The 24,761-nt window shown below is 36.2% G+C and overlaps 1 protein-coding gene and 1 long non-coding RNA gene across 8 annotated transcripts; one reads left to right on the forward strand and one right to left on the reverse strand.

The window, feature by feature from the left end:
* Nucleotides 1-1,759: 1,759 nt before the first annotated feature.
* On the forward strand, nt 1,760-22,138 carry LOC107262744. 7 transcript variants are annotated; one of them, XM_015729259.2, is made up of 21 exons: nt 1,760-1,920; nt 2,270-2,363; nt 9,570-9,751; nt 12,758-13,008; nt 16,423-16,508; nt 17,085-17,280; nt 17,355-17,722; nt 17,799-18,024; nt 18,128-18,276; nt 18,397-18,432; nt 18,633-18,727; nt 18,821-18,994; nt 19,075-19,272; nt 19,351-19,620; nt 19,710-19,883; nt 19,955-20,159; nt 20,278-20,504; nt 20,591-20,813; nt 20,887-21,007; nt 21,071-21,285; nt 21,382-22,138. In XM_015729259.2, exons 3-21 carry the CDS (start codon nt 9,689-9,691, stop codon nt 21,534-21,536), a joined length of 3,432 nt encoding a protein of 1,143 aa, XP_015584745.1. In that variant the 5' UTR covers nt 1,760-1,920; nt 2,270-2,363; nt 9,570-9,688; the 3' UTR covers nt 21,537-22,138. The 7 variants fall into 7 exon arrangements, with proteins under 7 accessions (XP_015584745.1, XP_015584743.1, XP_024935890.1 ...); XM_015729257.2 differs by lacking the exon at nt 2,270-2,363; XM_025080122.1 differs by lacking the exons at nt 1,760-1,920; nt 2,270-2,363 and adding an exon at nt 2,396-2,414.
* A 52-nt stretch (nt 22,139-22,190) lies between these two features.
* LOC112493678 lies at nt 22,191-23,210 on the reverse strand. Its single transcript, XR_003058248.1, has 3 exons — nt 23,021-23,210; nt 22,884-22,954; nt 22,191-22,292 (listed from the first exon to the last, which is right to left on the reverse strand). It is a non-coding gene; the product is annotated as an uncharacterized LOC112493678 (long non-coding RNA).
* Nucleotides 23,211-24,761: the final 1,551 nt, after the last annotated feature.

Genomic DNA, 24,761 nt, shown 5'->3' on the forward strand with positions numbered 1-24,761 from the left:
ATTAATGGATCTTTCCGCGATTACTATTTTTCCATATGGTGTAAACACAGTTCGATGAATAAGACAAATGGCCTATGTAACTTGCCAAACCAATGATACATTTAGTTTTAAATTGAATTCATTAGCACGGTTTTGGGCATCTACAAAGGCAGACTTAAGAATCTCATTTAAACGATAAATCGACAATTGTTCACTGTCGAAGAGATTTACTAACGAGAGTCCACTTTACAAGAACAATGACACAGAGAATCTAGAACACATGCCGGCATTGTAGGGTTGAGAAAGAACCCCTCTTCTTATGCATCATAACTCCCTTCCCTGTCCTGTTCACTGCACCCCAACCTCAGCGAGCACGTATGCATCCTCGTTTGAAGCGGAGCAGCTGACGATCGTAACAATACGTACCCTATGTGCCGCGAACACTGGAAGAGACTATAGCCAATGACGACGTGAGCAGACTTGAGTGTACACGCCATTAGAACAGCGTCAGTCGACCAGTCTGTACATTTTTTTATTCAGCACTAGTTCATATTCAGAGAATTTAGAAGAAACGTTGAAATATTTTTTAAACGGTTAATAAAAAATGTCCTTACAGTTAATCGTATGATTTTATCAAGATAACAATGAACAGTAACTAATCCGATAACTAATTGTTAAGGACACTCATAAACCATTATCGTTACACAATCCAACACGAAAAACTGTTTCAAGGATTAGTCAGAGAAATATATACCATTGTTAGTATCTGGTACGTATAAATAATTGACAGTCGTTAATAGAGTTTTATTAAAGTCAACGCCCGACATACAAACATCCATCCTTTCCCTGGCTTCTTTCCAAACAAACTCAGCCAGTCAGTCACCTGGTGTCTGCTGTACGCCACGTATGTCTCGCTGCCTTCCTCCGTTACCGTTTTCAGACTATATGAACCTTCTTTTACTCGCATCCCCTATAGCCTATTCATTCAGCATCATCGCTCTCTAGATAGAGCTTGTGTCTCCCGAAGATCCAATCTTCGTACTCTTGTTCTTTATCGGTTTGTCAATTCGATACGTCTAACAGTGGTAAAATTAATAAAAGCTTATAATTGAATAAGAAATCTTCAATTACACATCTCGTCTACATAAATTCTATAATATCGATCGAACTTATACGTGACCCCTATTCTTAGAACGATCCAGTGAATATATTTGATGACCATTTATTGCTTAGTGGGAATTTTATTCAAAAAGAAACTATAAGGCCTACAGCACATGACAAGAGAAAAAGAAAAGATAGAAAATAAAACAGGGTACGAAAATTTTCAAGTGGCGACATCTACGATATATATATATATATATATATATATATATATATATATATATATATATATATATATATATATATATTGATACAGTTTTCTTCAACATTTCATGCAATTCTCGTCGTGTTTTGTTCCTGTATACGCGAAACCTTTTGAATGCTCGTATATTGTTACATATTGTACATAGGAACGGATCAAAACATTGTGTTACGTGTGGTACGCAAAATATTATTGTTTAATTTTCTTTGTGCTTTATTTAAAATTTGCTGCTGAGGCGTCATTGTTATATGGTGTTAATACGGACAACGATATCCGAATAGCGGGATGTGACTGGTCTCGGGTGTACTTCTGGTTCGTGAGTGTGGTCCAAGAACCTAAGAAGGGAGAAGTGTGTTCTGTTACTTAGCTCTCTTCTCTTCTGCTCTGTGGTGGCAGGTCAGTGTTACCCTGGTTGTGGCGGTGAACGGTTGCGTTTCTGATCAACCTTATAATTAGTGAAATTTAACTGTGGAAGTTATTTTCGCGCTGTCTGGTGAATACGATGTGTTCGTGTGAATGACGAAATGGAAATGTGAAACCGCCGCCTGAAAATCGTTCTTGGACGAAATCGATAACAGGTTTGTAATTTGATAACATTCAAATTTAATATTACATGAAGTAAATTGTAATTCGATAACGTGAAACATCTACGCTCAATGTAACATGCGATTTAATTAAATATATTTCAAACGTTTACATATACATATAACTTCTGCGAAATACGAATTTTTCTCTAGTAAAAAATTTATTTTCATGAGGTTTCATTCCTGACATTCTTTTATATCCCTAAACGAGTTAACTCATACGCTATTTCAGGTTAGATTCAGTATTTATTTAACGACTGTTCTTTTAATACGATAAATACCACTTGAAAGAAAATATCATAATGAACCATGAAAGCTAGAAAATTTATGGTATATTTTTCAGTCTATTGTTCGAGGACAATACACGTTCAAAATATAATGCTTGACGATCCATAAAAAGTGCCTAAAAAAGCAGTATCGCGCTCGTCGAAAAGCACGTGAGTATATTGTTCAAAGCTGCAAACAAACACGAAGAGATAATGCCAGACGTGAGTTCACCTCTAATATTGTAGAATAGGAAAATGCGATTATTTTAAAGTAGCAGAAAAATTTGTTCTACGCGTGGATCAGAGAAGCAAGATAAACTGAAACTTGGATATTTTTAACACTAGATTTACCATCTATTTATTCATTTTGACTGGTACTGGTATAAATATCAATAACAAAAATTATATTTGTTACTAATGTATATAAAAGTCTAGCTACAAAAGTCATAACATCATTTCTGAAATCAAATTATATATGTAGTAGGATTTTTGAATTGAAATTGCACGACCAGTCAAAGTGACTGATCTGGTAAATCTAGTGTTAACAAGCGTCCATGAAATTTCTGGAGATACGATCAGAAACATTTCCAAGTTTATGCTATATCTGTTAATGAACACATTGATTTTCTATAGTTATATAAGACAATTAACTATATCACTGCCGTTCCGTATAAAGTACGTGTCGGTTCGTATATTAAAATGAATAATTTCATAAGAATTTTTAACAAATCTTTGATGTATATGAATTGTCCAGAGTCATAACTCATTTATTGGCACGACAAATCAAACAAACCTTTTTATCTTTTCTCGAGAAGTCACGTGATTGGATTTCTAACACTCGAAGGTCTCATACTCACTGGGGAGTTTATACCCGTTTTTTCTTAAAGAAATTCTCTGAAACTCTCAAGCCATCTTGCGGACAGTGCACCATGCACCGTAAAGTTGGACCCCGAGGATCGTTATGGTATGTGCGGGATGGGGCAATGCAATGTGGCACGGTAAGGCATGGTGCGTAAGACAGATGTTGCTCAAGAAGCAAATAAAAGAGAGACTAACGACGAGCTGGTAGCTGCAAGCAACGCGAAGACGACTGACTCCATCGCTAACGTTAGTCGCCATTGTTACAATAATTATAAACGTAATGGTACGAACTGCCAAGGGATCCTTAAAATTTGACAAGGTTCTCACGTTCCGTTTATCTGTTTTTCTTTTTGTTCATAAGAATCATCAAATTAGAATGATTCCGCGTTTGGATGACCTTCGACGTGTCCGGTGTAGATTAACTGGTCACGTTCCAGCATTTCATGAGAGTTTCGGGATTTCGCTTGAAACGTAAAATGGCTATGCTGTAACTCTTGTGTATAACAATTGAATTTTCAGAAGAGGTGCCATTCAAAAGTACATACGAGTCTTGAGTAAAATTTAAATAACGGGATGGAATTTGAAACCAACGTAATAATCGACAGTGAGACGTGCTTCGAATTCCCCTTTTTCCCATTAAGTACTATCATTATTGTCTATTCTTCTCTTGAGGAATGAGGCGTGGTGCTTACTTACGTGCTGCCCTTTGTCATACGTGTAACGGTGGTAAGACAATCGCATAAGAGATAATTATTATGATGAAATTCATTCGTCTTTAAGGATCAGTGTGCTTAAGAATTCTATTATAGTAAGTTGCATGAAAATTCATGCGTATTACGCAAGAAGGATGTCTCGGCAATCTCCCAGATTGAGAATATCGAAGCGTGGCACGCACAGTGCCGTTACACAACGGGGCATTCGATGCGTCCTCATAATGACGGTACATCTCGGTGGTGGGTTTTAATGCGCCGGTGTGTTCGCTATAAATTATCAATCTTCCAACATTAATTGAGTGGTAAAATTACACGGAACGAACAGCAACTCGTAAATTAATATTCGAGTCGGTTTCTTTGTTCTTTCCCAGCGACAAATCGCGTATCGTACCATTTGTCTTTATGTCGGAAAGAAAATTTTCAATTTACCTATCAAAGTAATAAAAAAGTATTAGTAGGGTAATACAAAAATCTATTGTTACTATTGTCATAACTTATAATATGTACATACTATCTAGTAGATGATTATTCACTTGTAATGCTAAGTTTTATTTTCTACAACAGAAACGTACAATTCTACTCGAGATGGACTTGCAACAGAGAATACTGACCGCACTATAGTAACAATACGTTACTACCGTAAGAGAGCTTTACCATTGGCTCTTCTGCAATGTAGACAATTTTTTCCGTGTAGTATACGCCATCATTATACTAGTAGCTTTAATGTGCGTAGCCGCGCTGCAGTGTGCTGTACGCCCATCCGAAGCCCGAATGGCCAACAGTTCAATACCCGTCGGATACGAATGGAATGATAAATAACTTTTAAGAAACAGTTTTTAGATATAGTAATATGTGTGTTAAGCATATATGCGTAAAGTATTATCGCATACGTTACATTGTCAAACACATTTTCCCAAACCAACCGCAAGCGATCCGCCATCACGACATATACTCAGGCTAATGGCAAATGCACATTCCATAACTAACTTGGACTCGTCCAAAACCTTGATATCCTCATCGTAGCAAATGCCAAAGTACAGTATACACAACCATTGACAGATTACGAATCCAACCACTAATTATTCCTTACCTCGCTAGCCTGCGGCTTTTTACTATAAATACGTAAATGCTTATTCGGGTAATAATTATTAACCAGAATTTTGCTGCGGTAAATTATTTCATCCAATAAACCTGTCGGGTTTACCCTACGACTGGTTGTTACTATTTCGAAATTCTAATCCTGGGCCTGGGTTCATGCTACATATACTTTGACTACTAACCAAACTATATTAGTATATATAAAAACAAAAAAGGTTGGAAATAATTTTAAGGACATTTTCTTATCTTTTTAAGGATTATGCCAGTTAAATCTTCTGTACAAGGAAGTATGTTGACATTTGAAATAGTGATATGGACACGTATACCTTATGTGCTATGTATGCTGGGAATGGCGCAGGCGCGTCTTACGAGCGCGATTGCGGTGTTCTGAAGGAAAACTAAGGCGCAGACACAGTTGATCAATTCCGAAAACGAATAGCATTATAACCAGTGCGATGCCAAAAGTCACCGAGCGAGCAAGGAAAAGCCTCTTTGTACACGTGTTTATTTCGGGATCTATCGTTTCTCAAGTATTTAAAATTTATAAAAGAAAACAATACTACTTTTCGTACTTTTCAACTTAGAGGAAGTTATATGTGGAACTTTTTTTGAATCTTTTAATTTGAACTTCTGATAAATTGAAGAATTACAGTGCCAGTGGTTGGTCTTGCTATAATTTCGTGATAAATATGATAACGTTATATTGGTGAAAATATTTTATGTTCCTAGGATGATTTTAATTTTCATTTAAGTTTTAAATTTTCCTTGTATCCAGTATACAACTTTCAAGTTCAATCTGACGTAACTTGCTACAGGTACAATACAGACCTGACACTTGTCTCAGGTATATTCATATATGAGAATCACGAGATTACGAGATCAATTCAAGAGAAAATTTATAAACGCAAAACTTGTTAAATCAAAATAAGAATAGGATACGTGGAACGATTTAAACAATTTCATAATACAGATTATATACTGTCCCTTTGCAATTTACTTATACATACTTCGAAATTCCAAATAAGAATTATTTTACTTTTCGATTTATGCTACTTGCATGTCTATAATTCATTGCACATAACATACATGCATCTTTACAGTGCATAGATAGATGCAATATTGGAATCATGATGAACAAGTACAGTATAAAAAAATTCAGGTGAGCACAATTTCCTCCCTTGCGTACACAGTTAAAGTTACTGTTTTATTACTAAATTTCTTAATTACCCTATAGAACAACGTAACTAAATTACATGTTTCCCGAATCTTATACTTTTAGCGTGAGACAATCACGATACAATAGATTATGTAAGCAGTATATTTATAGTCGGACTGGGTACATGGAATTTCTTATAAGACTAGGGCTACTATATTTCCCCATAACCAGGGCTAACCAGATGCCTTTAACTACATTCTCAATATCACAGATGTATTTCGAAACGTTTAAAAATCAATTTCGATTTTTTTGTCTAAAAAATTAAATTGTAAATTAGACGACGGGTTTTTGCAATATGAAAATAACTTTGTCTTAATGTTTTGAGATTATGTAATTGGTTGATCATTCTTAATGGAATGATTTCAAAGTAAATACAATTACGAAATCTTTATCGTTATTCGTATTGGCATTGACCGTAGAATGTAGACTATTGTCAATTACATAATTGTAGCTGAATGGATACTTGACTGTTACTGAATTCCTGTACATATGTATGTAGGAGTATATGTATATTCATATGGGACATTTAAAGTCGAAAATACCTATTTATATTATCATTTAATGGTACATTTACTCCTTATAAGTTCGTCCTCGTTTGTCCTTTTGATGTATTGCATAATTAGGCGTACGATCCAATTAGACCGAAATTACTAATGTCACACTTGTTATTTGATACAGCCTATGACACGTTTATGACAATTATTCGCAAGCGGAATATATTCGCATTATTCGCACTTGTAGCCAAAATGTGTTAGCGTGCAGTTGGAATTATCCGGATAAAAGATTCTTAAATTATTCATTCGAGAATTTTACGTCAGAATGAACCATAATGGATATAAGGAAGACTAGAGTTTATTTTGGCAGGAATAGTCAGTTCGATATTGCTGTTTTTTACATTTTTCTTTTTCTTGAACCTTTGTAGTTCATATTTCAATAGGTTTATTACAGAAAAAATGTGTATCAGTCTTCATTGCGAATGTTAGTGAGACACGATTGTCAAAGTGTTCGGTGTGTTCGGAAAACATGTGCCTTTGTGATTAATATAACTAAATATCGATTTTCTAATATAACCTGTAGCTTCCGTTGTAAACTTCCATCGAAAATACTTATACTCGCATATGTTGTAAAATGGCCTAAGTGACTGTTGTCATTCGTCGTAGAAAATTTTAATTATTAAATTATTTGCCAAAATCATCGTAGACGGTGCATATCAAGTGCCTTCAAATATAAATAATGCAGCTACTATCGACATTTATGGCGAGACACTTGAAGCGTGGCTCTTCCCTGAAAAAAGGTAGGATATAATGAATTAAATTTATACCGCCAATGCAAGTCTCGATACAATGAATATACGTTTTTATGGCTGCAATGATTATAGACTAATTTTATTTCCTAATTCTCATTATTTGAACAGATTTGTAAAGTTTTACTGTGCTTATAATAATTTATGATTACTAGGAGCGATAGCACGTCCACAGCTGAATTATCGATTGGAAACAATTTCTCTTCCTATCCTCATATGGTATGCTTCTCTCCGTGGCGAAGATAAACAATTCCCTTTAAAGGAATTTACTTTTTCGTTCGATACTTGAAACACTTTTATTGGAAAGTAAATTTTTATATTATTAAACAAACCGTTTCTATCATGTTTAAAATGAAAAGCGCAAAATCTAATGTTTTATTTGATCAATATTTGTTACAATATCTATATGCCTGTGTGTGTCTAGCAAAAGCCTAGCTTAGGATCACGCGATGTTCATTCTCTCACAATCAGTACGATTCGTTCGTTCTCGGTAACAGTATGGATTTCTTCTTCAAATATACAGAGTCTTGGACTTACTTTTTGTTAATATACATACGAATAATGTATAAGGACCGCAAGAATCACAGGTACGTGCATGAGCTTAGTCAGAGAAATTTTTACTTCGGAAAGGTTCAAAACCAATTGTGCATCTTATTAAATTTCCATTCAAATATCACTGCTTTAATCCCCACAGGGCGTAAATATTGAGTCGACACGAACGATATCGTCTTGGTTGTGTTTCTTAAGAATCCGATGCGTCGAACTTTGGGGCAAATATAATTTTATAGCGCAGTGCTACGGTGTTTTCGACGTATAAGAAAAATCCGTTGCGTCCTGCGCGTGGTTTCGTTGCAGACACATGGATCATTAATTATACCCTTGCAAGAAACCCCAACATGAATTATTGACCTAAGATAAGCGTCCTTGATTTTGCACTCTATCAAGACCTCTGTAAATTCGGACATTAATGGGACAATAATAATTATCTTGGCAGTATTAAATTCATCATGATTCTCACCAATATCAAATTTCACAACATTACGTATTTCTGTTCGATTTAACCCATGAGAATAGTGCTTATTATGTGTAAAGTAGTACCTATCCAATCACCTTATAACAAATTTCACCATCAAACTACGAAAAAACTCTTTCGCATACTAAACATTGTACTATACTAATTTCTCCCTTTACATTTATTAATTCTAGACAACCTTATCTCAGCCATGCGAAGAAATGCCTCACTGTGCCGCAGAGGGTTGTAATCCAAGTTCCTTATTAGATCGTCTTTATAATGCCAAGGTCGTGTCCTGGTTTGCCCTCATTCCAGCCATTACATTGCTGCTTGATGAATTTTAGAGCGATTTAGGTCGTTGCGTGAAAGAGCTTGTAGATATACGAATTGATTTTATCATCAAATGGGGTTATAGATCGATGCACAAGACCGTCACATTGTACTAAGAAACATTTTGTTTCTATAAAATATTATTAATTATTATTACAAGGTATCGCCCATTAGATTACTTCCATGATCGTGCAGGTTCCCGTATTTCCTTCCTACGTAGGAATGCAGCTACTATCCATATGTATTTATAGCGGAACTGCGAGGCGATTGATTTAGTAACTGTGCAATAGTGGCCACTATTCTCCGGAAAGACTGTCGACTATCTATCACTAATAATACTGCACTATCAATTAGGTCTTACCTGACGTCTTAACAGCCATACCTACGTATGGCATACGTATGTGCCGCAATACAGGGTTGATAGTATCTCGGCGCGACATGCGTGTGTATCATGATAGGGTTGACATTATGTGAGATGTATGTAGAAAGTACACATACGATAAGTAACATAAGGAAATAGCGATGTACGTAGAAAATATTTTACATACGAAGTGAAACCCTTGACCTTGATGCATCCTATTGTATTCGTGTTGTATTTTTTCGCCCTTTTTCTCTCTTGGCGTACAGGTTATCGGAGATGTTGACGTACACGTATGAATATAAGGTTACTCGATGCTCCCTCGTGTTTCATGGTTAAGTTACTCATCAGAGTAATTGCTTGGGGTGCCTTGTGATATTTATTGTTTCACGTGTGGTTATCGATGAGATTTTACGATATATGGGATAGTCATATTGCACATAGTTTTACTGTATTTTATTGTTTCTTTTTTTATTTGTTTTACAGGGAGGCGTGAAAGTGGTGGCGATTCCAGCCTTGTTGGCCATTGGCCAGGTCCGTCGGGGGCTTCATTTAGACCCTTTAACGACAGTTCTAGCTGTAGTCCTGTTATCACAGGTACTACGATGACGCCAGACGATCCAGCCCCTGATGAAGAGTTTGCGTTAGCTGTTACACAGAAAGCTGAGGTATATTTAATAAATTGAATTATACGGTACATGGTTGGAGACAGAGAGAAAGAGATGCCTTTTAAGATATAGTATGCCATTCATCAAGAATACAGATTTTTATGTCAATTCGAAATTGCTTTATACATTCTGAATCATTGGCTGCTCTTTAATTTCGTTCGAGAAATTCTATTCATTCAAGGCATTGAATTACATGGGATATGAATCATATACTTTTGGAATTGAGTAAAGTATAATTAGAGTTCGCTTTTGGCGTTACTCATAAAGTATCGATCAGCAGTTGTGGTACGTCCGTGCAAGATCACGGAATTTAAGATTGCTCGTATGTACATTTTACGCTCTTCATTCCGCGCTTGTAGTGTGCGCGAAATCAACACGCTAATCTCACGGAGTAAAGAGAAAGTCGTGCAGATAGCAGCCTTCGATTTTTCATAGGGTTTACGGAATGGCCATAGTAGAGTGACCTTATTTCACAGATTTGAGATATTTCTTATTTAGTACACCACTGTCACTAGATAAATTCTAATATTACAAACACCGTGATACGTGATACTGGGAATTACGGTGGGTCGATGTGATACCTTTGTTAAGAAACAGATTTAATTACCAGGAACAAGGTATGTACGATTAAGGAATTCGAATTTATCATTGAAAACTCGATTGATTTTACACGCGATGATTCACAATGCTTCTATCTGACATTTGCAACGGCAGAGTTGCGGTCTTTTACTGTACAGGGTGGTCAAGAAAGAGGATAAAAAAGGGTAATAGAAATCGAATACTGCTGGTTTGGTACGAGAGATGCACATTGTGATGAATGTTCCATTGGCGATTCCATTAACCAGTACGAATGCGTGCTTCGCCTCTGCTTCATCGTGATAAAATATCGTCGACAGGTGAAAGCGTGTTTGTCATTTGTTTTTTTCTTATCACTCGCCAATCCCGATAACATCGCGACGCTTCGTTCCATTCATATTGACTCGTTGCTTCTGTGGTGCGACTGCCGCTATGGGGCCACAGTATACAGAGCCATCCAGCTTCACTGCACCACTCAGATCCTCCAGCAGTGATTCTGTTGATTTACTTTATGATTGATTATTTGTGTCACACAGCCAAATATAATCTGACAGCTGTCAAGCCTGACTCGTGTATTCCGAGTGAATGGACGTGTACAGTAGCCAAGTCTATGACATTACTACCCAGGTACTATTACTTGCACGACTCGATTTTCTCACGAAGAAATCAACTTCGGCTGCCGGTTCATTATAAGACGGTCTCTATACTTACACCAGTATACGTACCTATCTAATGATAAATGCCGACCGCATTGGATAACGCTTTCGATCGGCGGCATTCTTCCATCGGGCAGGTCTTTTTTAAAGTAAACGCGCGTGACTGGAATAGATGAGACCAGAAACGGATGCTCGTCCGAGAAGACTGTAAAATATTTTATGCATCTCGCGATGCTCCTCTGTATAACCTAGGCCTAGCGAGAAAACCGAGGACGGCAGGATCAACAACCTGCCGACACATGGGACGATAGGCTACCGTAACGTAATATTATATTAGTTTAGTATTATACCAATGCATGTACTATACTTTGAAATTTGACTTGACGCTCTACCCTTGTACATTATTAGGTAACGTGACGTAGCATTTACGGATCTTTCGAATACCAAGAAGCACGTACATACGATAATCCATACAAGTATTCTTTTAGTTTTTATCATTATTGCTACTCACTGTTATCAGACTGCACGAAAACTACTCTATTAAATTAGTAAGTACTTGATTATGTTTATTAAAAATTTTCAAAGTTTTAACGTGTCCGTTCTTTTTAAGTTCATTCATTTTTTTATGCGATTTTGTAAGATTAGGACAACATTACAGTCTTTTGATCTTATTGTAATATTATACTGTATTAAGGCATACGGTTCTGGTAATTATCTCTCAAAGCAATGTGGCATTGAAAAGTTGAATTTATGAATACTCTATTCAACGCGTACGTGAGAAAACTATCTAACAACGTTATCCGGTACGGAAGACATAAGATTTCTCATCCGATTTCTGTTCAGATGTTCCTGTCCTTCGGTAAAGCTGTGGCGATTGACAGGTTCATTTGGAGATTATAGAAATTTTCAAATAATTTATCTTTGCATTCGACAATACCAGACACTTGCTTTTCCCTACTGTATATAGTTATGCATTCAAATGAGATTTTATTTATTCACTTACAGAGACAGACAAGAATGCAACGTAGTGTCTAATGGTAACAATTATTCAAATGTTAATTACATACGTAAATCGATGCAAACTGATCGAAGGGAAGTACTTGGACTAATTTATGGCGCTATTCCATTCACTGTAGACGAACAACTTTCTAATTAATGAAATAGTACGTTCTTGACTTAACGGCTATAGCGTTACTATTCCTACGTTGAGTTGATTACGTAAAAGCATTCCACGAGGCAGGTGGTTATCATGATTTGGAACGAGGGATCCACGCTACCATACATTTTTTACGTTTTCAATGTCTATGGATATTTGGAAGACTGTTTTGGCACAAAATACAATATCATTATATTCGATAGTAAAATACTGCTTATGGTTAGAGCGCTATATAAGATTTTTCCTATGAAATATAAATAATAATTCTTCATAACAATACTCCCAGTATCATGGAAATTTATGGTTCATGTTTCCCCTGTGCGAAACCTGATTGAAATCAATCTCTGCAATCGGTGAGACTTAATCTGACCGCAGCGAGGTTAATGACGTGTTCAATGACGTCACGGGGACTACCCCATTTGAAACACGCGATGTTGCGTGAACGCGGACTCGGTACACGTCCTAGATCTTATAACCCGGTAGACGAACGTGACCACTTTAGTCTATCACATTGTAATTATTTTCAATTTCGTTTGAGTGACTCAACACGATTTTCGTAGCAGTAAGATACACGCAGTCCAGTTAACTTAAAATAATAGAAAATCTTTATGATATCAGAGAGATACCGAAGCAGTCCGTGGAGCCTTATATCTTGGACTGGTCCTGACGATTGCATGGATGGTTGGTGCTACAGGACTCTCCTTAGCCTGGCTCGTACTAGTACTCGCTCTAGTGGGCACCATAGTGAAGGCCAGATTATCAAGACTTCTGGAAACAGCACTGCAGCACGAGGTGTCAAGACTAAGACGGAGGCGGGCGCTTTACAAAGATGAAACAGCTGAATGGTTGAGTCTTCTCTTGAATAGATGGTGAGTGTTGTTAATAACGAGAGAGACTCATGTAATGTCCGTTGGATAATAATTTTCTCGATAGACAAGCTATCGTCGACTTAATGCCGGTATAGCGTGATAGCTACTTTCGCCTATCTCACGTGTATCATACGTATACGTAGTAGGTATAGCTATAGCCGAGCAATTATAGTAAGCTCACGCATGCCAGGTAAACGAACTCCGTTAGGGAGTGAGCTATAGACGTTTGTAAACATTCCACATTCCTCATGTAGTCATTGCCTTTCACGTTTCACGTGGCGAGACACGGAGTGTGATCGTTGCCACTGCCGCCGCCATGGGGTTAGAGTAGACACGGGCGGGCAGTCCCTGTCTCTTACTGTGCTGTGGAGTATTCGTCTAACGCCGCTAGAACGGGACGAGAATGGAACTGGAAAGAGTACTACTTATTTGGATAGTTGATAGACCTGTTCGAACATTCCTGGACACCCGTTCCTCGCTCTGGAGAACAGACGCGGGAACGTACACGGTGCTGGACTGTGCTCTCGTACAGTCATATCGCTGGCTGAACTCATATGGATATAGAACATTTAGCTTTACGACTCTAATATTATTCCTGGGTGCCTCGTAAAGTCTTGTCAACGTCATTCAATAGACTTTGTACATATTCTATTACGGATTTTTGGATTGCTGTCGTTGGTTGTGCCTGACAGTACTGAAGTATCTCTAGTAGTTATTTACGTATCGTTCAAGAGAAAGGAGGTTATTCATGTCAGTTGAATGGAAGGAAATATTGGATTCCGTATGGTTGTTTTTTCATGTCATGTATGTCACTTCCTATATTCGTTCTTTAATTTTCGTATTGTATCATTAACGATCAAGATTTAAATTTTTCGTGTGCTTGTGCCTCGTTAGTTCGATTCTTCATACGAGAACTTTATCAGTTTTATTATTGACAGTGTATCATTAAATTGTCGTTACGCTACAAACAGTAGGGTCGTGCTCGAATTCTTTAGTTAGTAGATAAAATTAGCTTTCTATGATATGGTAATTCAAAAAAACGATTGGATGCTATACGAGGAGCTGAATACGTCTGGACAGCGTTCAAGATTGATTGAAGTAACACGTGAGGCCGAAAATTTTACGCTCTAGAAACTCATTGTGGGAAACGTGGACGAGAATTGAAAAATATACGCGTGCCAGCCGAAGAATGCATTAATTTTTTATGCCCGCTTTATCGACTGACAACGTAGTTGACGTAGACTCTTATCTTCAAGATCTTCACAGCGGTCAGGGTCTGCAAAGTCGTGCAAATTGTTAACCTTACATCACTCCGCTTTTTCCGAAATAGTCTATAATTTTACGTTTTACTCGCTAAACTTTTATCGTCGTCTGAATTTTCCGTATAATTTTGCACTGACCAGAGCAACGTTTTACGGTCTTGTCGATCTATATGATTCATCGTATAAAAATATCGCACTAACAACCAAGCTTTTTATTTTACTATTTATGAACCTCGTTTTATGCTGATTCTAGATGCGAATTTCTCACAAAATTGCGTCGCCCTCGTTCGTATGGGAAATACTCGTATACGGTGCTATTAATCAGTTTTACAATTATGGATTTTCGTGACGAAATAACATTTTTTTTTTATCAACTTAATGTCGCGCATGAAAATGTCTAAATATATCCTGCTATCTACTACAATATAACATTAGTATATTCATTAATATTTTAATAGTCGTGTTATACCTTGCTATTCATTTACGTTTGCTTGTACACGATGAATAAGACCCATATGTTCCACGTCGTCAAAAAATGACTTAAATTTTATACTTGGAATTACTAGAGCAACAAATTTTAGTGCTGTAACTGCTTGGACAACAAATTGTGACAATATTAACAATTTCAGTAGGATTATCAAAGTAAACTAGTAAGGTTGACAATCGCAATGGAAAATCGTGATAGACTTATTGTCATTGTTACTAGAATTTGTTGTTGTCTAAATAATCATCATTCTTCTATTAATCATTTTTCTGCGTATATACCCAGCGGGACCTAATCTCAGCAATTTAATCCAAAAAATTAATTTCACATTATTCTCATCGTCAATTTTCCTGACATTAAATTTCCCCGGATGTATAAAGTGTACAAGAATATTTTTAACTTTTGCAAGAAACCGCCAGGAAATCACAGGCTCATTATTTACGAGTATTACCCTAACGCGATATTTCGGTCCTATAACCGATTCACGAGTTCAATTTGCGTTACAGCTTACAAACAATACAATCCTTAGTAAATAACACACTGATTTCCATAAGTCACAAAAATTTACCCTAAAATATAAAAATAAAATATACCTTAGTGCTAAATCATACACATGTATATTTAATTGTTTTTCATCTGTCACAACAAAGCATTCATCTTGTGGACTAACTAAATGTATACATACATATATATAAAAATTCATATTTCATGGCGCTGTCTTATTTTTCCAACATTCATCTTCATTATTGTTTATTATATCGTGTGAACTACCACACAGCTATATCGATCGCGTGCTATTTTTTACACGCGAATTAGTTCATGTTCCATTAATGAAAAACCTTTAACTTAACCTTTCAGAAAATGATTTACGCATATTGATATCCTCTACGTCACTGGACTGTATTATAATTTTTACCTTTATTATCATGTTTCTCATAGTTATTTTTCACGGAATGTATTCTACTTAAATGGAATATACCTATATAGCTTCGACAAAATTCCATCATTCAGAATTTCGTCGAATCATCCTTCGGAGGTACGTTGACCTTAGCGTGGGCAGAGCTTTTATACATTAAGAACGAATAATAGTACAGTTGGAAGTATGCGCGAATTAATACGATTTCAAGAGTTATCGTAGAAGATTGTTTTGAGTGATTATGAATTCAATAAAAATAGTATTGCATATGTATTATAGTTTTTCTTTTTTTTTTATATTTTACGCCTGATTTTGGCACATAGCTATTATAAAAATATCTTTATAATCGTTGCTTTGAACAATTTAGATGAATAATGTAAAGGCATTTACTAAGGAATTAAGTCTAAAATATGTATACATGAGTTTGCAATTATACTAAAAGCATACAGTAATGTCCAAGTTTAAAGCTTCTGTAATACATACCGCAAAGACCTCGCTATCTTTGTTAATTAATTATAACTTTTTCCTATTTTAACAATCAGTACTCTACTTGAGTATTTAATTTCAAGTAAAATAATTCAATGCATATTTTTCATATAGATGCAAGAATTTGGTACTCATTTTTTCATGTACCGCGTGCAATTCACTGGAGTTCTGAATGCACGTGCATACCTTGATGAAATGCGTGACATTGATGACTTGCCTCTTTTACATTATTCGCAGCAATACGCCTTTATTAACTTGCTTCGCAGGTGGAGATTCAGCGCAGCAAGTATATTTTCATTGGCGAAGGAAAGGATCGAGCCTCTTCTGAATGACGCCAAACCGGGAATTCTTGGTACGTTCATTGACTATAATTAGGATTTTCTTCGAATAAAATATGTGTTATGAAAAATGCTAAATAAGAGTAAAACTTGCGATTCGAAAGTTCATCGATTACTTTATTACTTAATGACAGCCAATGATTGTCAATAAATGAATAACTATTTCGCCTAGAGCCTATTGGATTATCAGAAATACAAGAACCTCTGATGATAGTACATATTAGCATGAATGGAATAATCGATTTGTGTAACGCGATTTAGATTTCTCTCTGAAATATCCAAAGGCGATGAGCCATTAGATAATTAGAGTTCGATGACGTCAATGCGCATTATCCTAATCATTCTCTTCTACTACGTCGTTCGATAATGTGGTTGAAAGGTGAAAAAGATCAATCCAATGTCTATGGATATATCTATGCGTAGCCAAGGAATTTGACTGAATACAAAGTAGAATTGACTATACATACATAATAATGGGAAAGCAGAAAATTACAGTTATCATTTTTTTAAATGTTTGTTTTCTGTCTTCTTTGTGACCTACTTTTTGTATGAGATTCTTCCACCCGTTAATTAAAATTTATACATTACAGGCCCATTGGAATTGAAAGAACTCACGCTGGGCGAACAAACTCCCTGCGTCACTCGAGTACGAACTTTGAACTATAACAATGATGATGACATGCCGGGTAGTTGTCCTGGTCTTACTAAGTTATTGGTAGAAGCTGATTTGCGACTTGATTGCGAGCAATTTCGAATGCTTATCACAACGAGACTCTTTGGAAAAGGGTTAGTTTTAGTCCGATCATATAATTCGACGTGTTATGAAGTAAATTGTGACCGAAGATTTTACCATATTTCAGCATGGGTATGGATGTTGATGTGGCTGTTGAGAAACTTTCACTATCGGGCACAATTCTCGCAACACTGACGCTAAATCCTTTAGCGCCATTTCCTCATATAACTCATCTCAGCGTGAGTTTTATCGAGAAACCTGACGTCTGGTTCAGCGTTCGCGTACTGCGCGCGGTTCAGATGATGGAAGTGCCTCTGGTAAAGACATGGATCCGTGCTGTGGTATCCGATGCTTTGGACAGTTGGTTGGTGGATCCAGGGCATCTCGAATTGGACCTCAGGGCTCAGGAAAGACCTGGTCCAGGTCTGGCCTCTGTCGCGAATACAATTCCTCAGGGCGTACTTACAGTTACACTTAATCAGACAGGCTGCTCGGGTAAGATTTTTATTGCATGATTGTGTATATTTTATGGTATACCATACACGACTGTATGATGCTTTTGTCATATCAGGGCAAGCTGCCGATGAAGTAAGATGGCTGGTGGTGACGATTGGCGAGCAAAAATGTACGACTGCACATCTTGGATCAACGTGGACGGAAGATGTATCGTTCTTAGTTGGCTCTTTGGATAACGAGAGGATCACAATTAAAGTTAAGACCAAGAGACTCGTTAGCACTATTACATTAGCACAATTCGAGCTGGCATTAGGAGTGTACAATTGGGAGAATTCACCGATGTGAGTCTTAAATCTGGGCCTTTAATATATTGTTGTGCTTTGACATTTTGAAGATTGAAGTTTCGACATTATTTTTTTGGTAATGTTGAATTTATTTTTACAGCATCGAGACCGTTCTACAGCAGAAGAAACCATCGCGAAATAGTTCCAATATTCCCAATATAAACGCCAGATTGGAATACACAACGCTTCCGAATATGGAACCGGATCTACCACAACCGGACGTACACGAAGAGAACTTGCATCCTGCTGGTATGCGTAAATGTTATATATATAAAACTAATCGACTCGCGTATCAGCGCGCTCTGGGGATTTGACGATACTTTCTGCGTGCTGCGTTATACTTATGGTTGTGGTATTTGATATTTTCAGTGACTCGAAAAAATTCATACAGAAAACAAAAAGCAGGTAAACTACAATGAAACGAGAACTTGATTCGCTATGTTATTCTAGGCACGATTTTACACGGCTCGTTACGTTATTGATGCACTCGAAAACACATAATATTGAAGCTACATATATATTGTTATAAAATGTTGCCTGTTCAAATATTAGAAATTTGTAATATTTAAATTCTAATTAACATTAATTATTTTCTGCCTTTCTAGGAGTTTTAGTGGTTTACATCCATTCCGCTGAGGATCTTAATAGCGATGCATCTCAGTGCAATCCCTATTGCATGCTATTTAATAATCGTAAAAAGGTATATGAATATGATAAAATACTCGAATGATGTAGAATTTTTAAAATATATTTCGTAAAACAGTATAACGGTGTAAAAATCTATGTATTTCAGGTAAAAACGACTCATTACATACGCGGGACTACCGCGCCACGTTGGGAAACTAGGGCTCAATTTCTCGTTCAAGATTATACTCAAGTCTCCTTAAGTTTCGTCATTTGTTCATGGAATATATCGAAAATGGCCGACACGGACATGCTTGGACTCGCAATGCTGTCATTGACACAGGTAACAGGAATTTTCATACCGGTGCTACAGCCGTAGAGAAATTGACACGTGCATCTCTGACTGGCTTTCTCTTGCAACAGGGTTCGACTTGGATCGTGAGAAAGGAACTGACTCTCAGCGGTTCAAACAGCATGTCAACATTAACAGTATCTGTATTATTTTATCCCGTGACAAGTGTACAACAAGTGATGACTAGTCGGCGAAGTAGTATAGTGCCACCAGCTTCGGACGATGAACCGAAAGCTAAAAGAAATAGTCTTCCTTGGATGCAGCAAGCAGTTAGTGAATATATTTATTGTCATTGTTATATTCCTGAGGAGAGGAGATAATATTTAACGAATCAATGTCATTTTTAGAAATTACTTTTGACGCATCGAGACGCGGACATCGCGTCTTCAGATATTTCTAGTTTACTCTCCACCGGAAGTGGTCTGATGGAAGTTACGCTTTTGAGGGCCAAAGATCTGGTTGCTAAAGATCTGAATGGATTTAGCGATCCATTTTGCGAATTGAAACTGAATAATGAGACCAAGTACAAGAGTAGTATCAAGAAGAAGACATTGAATCCTTGTTGGGATGAAAGTTCTATTATGGGATTGCCAAGAGCGGGAGAGACATTGGATGTTGTAAGATAACAAATTTCGAGTAACGATATTTATTTATTACTGTTAATAGATATTTTACAGTATGTCTTTTTGCACGATTATCCTTGCAGATGTTGTGGGATCATGACACTTTCGGTATGAGGGATTATCTTGGAAAAGTATCATTGACTCTAGAAGACATCAGAAAACTGTCGAGTACAGATCAGTCCCATTGGTTTCTTTTAAGAGGAACCAAATCGGGATCTGTGGAGCTGAAAATTAAAGTTCTCTCAGAGGAATGCGAGGTACCTTAGCGATTTTATTTCGTTTTATTGTTGGAATCACCATTTTACTGTTTTATTTCTCTTCCGTTTAGACCCAGAGTACTTGCGCTGCCAGTAACGCCAGTGAAATTTCGGCAAGGCCAAATATAGATACCGAAACAGTATCGAATATTATTCGAAGACCCTCTATGGAAAAGTCGAAAATGCGATTACATTTAGAACCACCACCAGTGATACCACCACCACCGCCACCACGAACTGTCACTTTGATGAAACCAGCAGCTTCCACTTATTCCGGTACATTTCTATGGCTTATTTAACATTAAAAATTGTTTGATCCCTTCCAAAATATTACATATGTATTTTTCTATCGACATATTAACGGACATCGATTTTATCATTTCCTTAACAATAGACAAAAATAGTACCACCAGCAAAGAATCTGGTGAATTAAATGGTTTAGCAAGTTCTTGGGTACCGCCAAGAGCGAACACGGAATCAGCCGATGACACGGTAGACGAATTAGACACGAGAAAAGTAAACGAAAGAAGATCGTCCCATCACAGTTTATCTCCCAGTCCTGAACAAAGTTTTGGAAAGAAGATGCCACAGTACAACAGTTTCCGAGTGATGAAGCAAAAGGTACTTTGGCATTGGGTTTTCAAACAACTTTGAACTTTCTGTAAAATATATTGAGTTTTTACAAAAATTGTTTCGTATTGTTGCAGGTCAAAAGAGGACTGAAACTTCGCCGATTTCGCTCAGAAGTTAATATAGAAGACAAGAGTGACACTAATAAAGGAGTATCGCTTAGTTTAGAACCAAGAGGTGGTGGGGAAGCTGACGCCACGGAACTTCTACAGGGTGCAGGACTGTCTCATGCAGTCTCACAGCCAGATATGCTCGGCAGAATAAGACCACTTAGTCCACGATTAAGGATAAGACCCAATGGTAGCTAAACTATCTACAAATAATAGACATCTTCCGACATAAAGTATTGTTATATTGTCTTCTCGTGGCTTAGAATTGAAGGTCATCAATGGAACCAGGGAAAAATATTCTGGAATCGAGGGTAAAGTACTGCAGGCTCAAGGACTTCATGTAGCGCACATTGCACAACTTTATTGTCGAGTGAAATTTCAAACGTACGTATATAACCGAATTATATATAGAATAAAAAAGTTAATATCGTAATGCATAATGGACAGGTGTACCAGTCCTGATAAAATCTCAGCAACGACAAACGGTGGTAAAACAATAGCAAAGTCACGACTTTTACCAGCTATGCCCAATCCGCAGTTTAGCATAGACTTTCAGCTTGAGGGAAACAATGTCCCGCGGCAGGCTGCATTAATCTTTGAAATAAGAAGCGCCAGTAAAGAATTGTTGGCAAGTCGACGAATAACTCTTCATGAATTGTTAGGTAAATCAATTAAAATAAACATTTATTTCGTGGCAAAGAAGCGTCTCGAGCGATACTCGGACATGAAGTTGAGAAATTTTTATTTTTGTTCTTTAGGAGCTTCAGCTGCCTCTAATGAAATTCATACGTGGTTGGCGTTGAACAATGGCGCATCGATCGAAGTGCAAATCGCTCATGGTAGGGAACTCAAGAACAAATCGACAAAGAAATTATTTCGATCCTGGTCCGTTCATCGAATTGGGAAGATATGAAAGCAAATGAAAGTCAGTATTCTCTGACGTTAAATTATTCCTGCGGGATATGGGGATCGATATATTTTGATTCGCTGTCTTACTGATATTATATAATGCGGTACGTCAACTGCGTTAGTCGTTTTGTGTTCATTATGTCTTTTCAAAAGATTATCATTGCCCCATGACAAATTTAATATTTAAATATACTGTACTTACTTTTCTGTGTGTATATAATGCAAAGCTCATATAATGTCATTCCGTAATATGTAATAATAAGATTCTTCGCTGTATATTTTTGTCGGAGAAATCTCAGTGTGACTACACCTCGTGACGCGTATCGGAAAGGGTTAGAAAAAAAAATACTTAAAATGCTCCATTCATCGTCCATGACCCTAATTAAAATAGAATAGAATGTGTCGATACAAGAATTTTTATTTATAAGAATCTATTAATATACTACAAGAATAATATAATATAATATAGATTTTTAATATAAAAACGTACAAAAATATACATATATTCAACAGATATTGTACAGCATGTGGATATTGTTCTCTTCGTTGCGCGTCGTAATCGAAAGTGAATTAAATAAATAAACAAATTAAATTTCTTCCATTCTACATTTCTCGTTTATAAATTTACAAAAGTTACCTAACTACCTTTTGTTTTTCAAAGCAGGTTAATTTGAGTTTCAAAGACGTAGGTATCTGGTATATACTCAAGTGCATTGTTATTCTAGTTGGATTATCCTTGAGTACGTTTGTGTTTGAACCACTGGAAATGTAAGAAATTTAAAAATTTAACATACACATTGGGGTGAGAATTCTTGGGAAGTAAAATATAAGTAATTTTAAGGTAGCTACTGCGCTGCACACTAGTCAAATGACGACTACATTTTTACAATGAAACTTCCAAAATGATATGTATTAACTGGCAGTAGTGGAGAGCGATTTCTATTACAACACGTGTCCTTAACTTAGAGAACTATTAATAGCAATATATTTGATAAATCATTAAGTAATCAATGCTAATTTCCAATAAAGGTACATTTTCGTCGAGTATTTTCAAACATAAACCATAGTTTGTATCGATTTTAATGTGTCATAGCTCATTCTGTTTCTCGAAAGTTGCTCCACAAATTCACCATGTAAAATGTTTGTAGTATTGATCATGTCAATACTGTAAAAAGTCCATTTGGCGAAGTCGTAGAGCAACTTTCAAAAACAGAATAAGACGTAGTGCATTAAAATCGGTACAAAATTACGGTTTATTCTTTGAAAAAACTCGAAAAACTCGCGTCCTCCCCTTGTTAGTGTGCAGCGTAGTATCTATCTAAATGTAAAATAAAATTTTGGTTAATAATACCCAAGTAAATCCCGCTATCACAGCAGCTATTACTATAATTACAATGCCACCATAAATAACAGAGCTGTTAACTGCAAAATGAAAAAAATAAAAACGTTGAGTGTTATATATTTCACAGCGTATCGATCATTACTAACCAAATGAATGACGTAAAGCTCTTTTTGCCATATTGATTTTGATGAGGTGTTAAAATATACTAGTATTGCATACGATGTGGTTTATGTCATATATGATTTCATATAGTATACAATCTTTTTAAAACATGAAATTTTCATGATATGTCACTGTCCGAATTTGTTTGTTAAAAATGACACGTTTGTGATTTTCTGTTTTGACGAATGTCATTTTTTTTTTCTCAACTAAAAACTCAGTTATACTAAACCAGAGTGTATTCTGAGTAAACTTAAGAAATTGTAAATGCCATGAAATTTGTATTAATTGACGTATGTAACAAGGTTGCTTGACGTCAATGCATATTTTTAACTTATTTGAAAGGAATCGAAATACTTGGCTACAAAGTTTGACTATTCTTTTCGTCTCAATTCGAATTTTCGAAAATGGTCTACGATGCAGCTTTGTATCGAGATGTGTCGACTGAATTGACGTAAATGAAAAGTTCACAATGAATGCAAAACAAAGGATTGTCTTTTCACGACATGTGCTGCCACATGAGCATCGATTGGATATTGATTTGACTGTGGGGTGAAGAGAATGAATTACACGAGAACTATAATCGCATCATAATTGCTATGGTGATGGCATCAATAATATATACACACAAATGTAGAGGTTCTCAAAAAGCTTAAGTACTAAGTTTATAAGAACATTTTTTTTTTATTCTGAAGTGCACTACCCATAGTCCAATCTTGGATTACTGATATCATGTACTAAAATTACAAATTAATAGCAACCTCTAGTTGTAATTCCTTTCTAAAATTGTTACTGATAGTTGTTCATACGCAACGGGTTTCGTGTGCAAAAGAGAATGTATATTGTGAAGATGTATTTCACTAAATGAAAAGTGTCAACGCGAATATGACAACCGTTAATACTTGTTACGTATCGATAGCTATGTGTAGAGCATTGAAAGTTACAAATAAAATTTATTGAACTCGTGGAAACGTGTGACTATATGTTTCAACAAGGACAAAGTAATCATACGTTATTTTCGAGTGGTTCACTCTTAGTGGTTCATAGGGTTCAGAAAAAGGAACTTTGTCAGAGTACAACTGGAATGTCCTCAGTTCACGTTCATAGGAAGTATTGAAAATCGGTAAGTGGCTAACAAGGAAACCCCCCCAACCCGACCCCACCGATTTCAATAATTTTTTGATATGTTGTAGTACTCGGCAAAATAAGAGACACGTATTTTTTTTTTGTGCTGACATCCACTTTAAAGGGTGAAAACGACCCCTGAACTTCACCTCCGAAAATCGTTTTTTTATCATATCTCGACTTCTAATTAATATTTTTTAATAAAACCAAGTGGAAAGTATTTGTCATAAGAAGTCGAAGATATGAGGTGTGTTTATGACCCAAGGGGTTGCAACCCTTATTTTATATTTTGAAAAAATGCATAAAAAAGCATAAAAAATATAGTTTTTTCAAAATATAAAATAAGGGTTGCAACCCCTTGGGTCATAAACACACCTCATATCTTCGAATTCTTATGACAAATATTTTCCACTTGGTTTTATTAAAAAATATCAATTAGAATCTGACATATGATAAAAAACAATTTTCGGGGGTAAAATTTAGGGGTGGTTTTTATCCCTTTGAAAAATCCTGAAACACCCCAACTGAAATATTTGATGGAGTTAACGGAAACGCTTTTCTTTATTTTTTTGAGCCCATACCCCGGTTTTTATGCAGAAAAAA

This window comes from Cephus cinctus, unplaced genomic scaffold, assembly GCF_000341935.2.
Source record: "Cephus cinctus unplaced genomic scaffold, Ccin1 Ccin1_scaffold0126, whole genome shotgun sequence".
NCBI lineage: Eukaryota > Metazoa > Arthropoda > Insecta > Hymenoptera > Cephidae > Cephus > Cephus cinctus.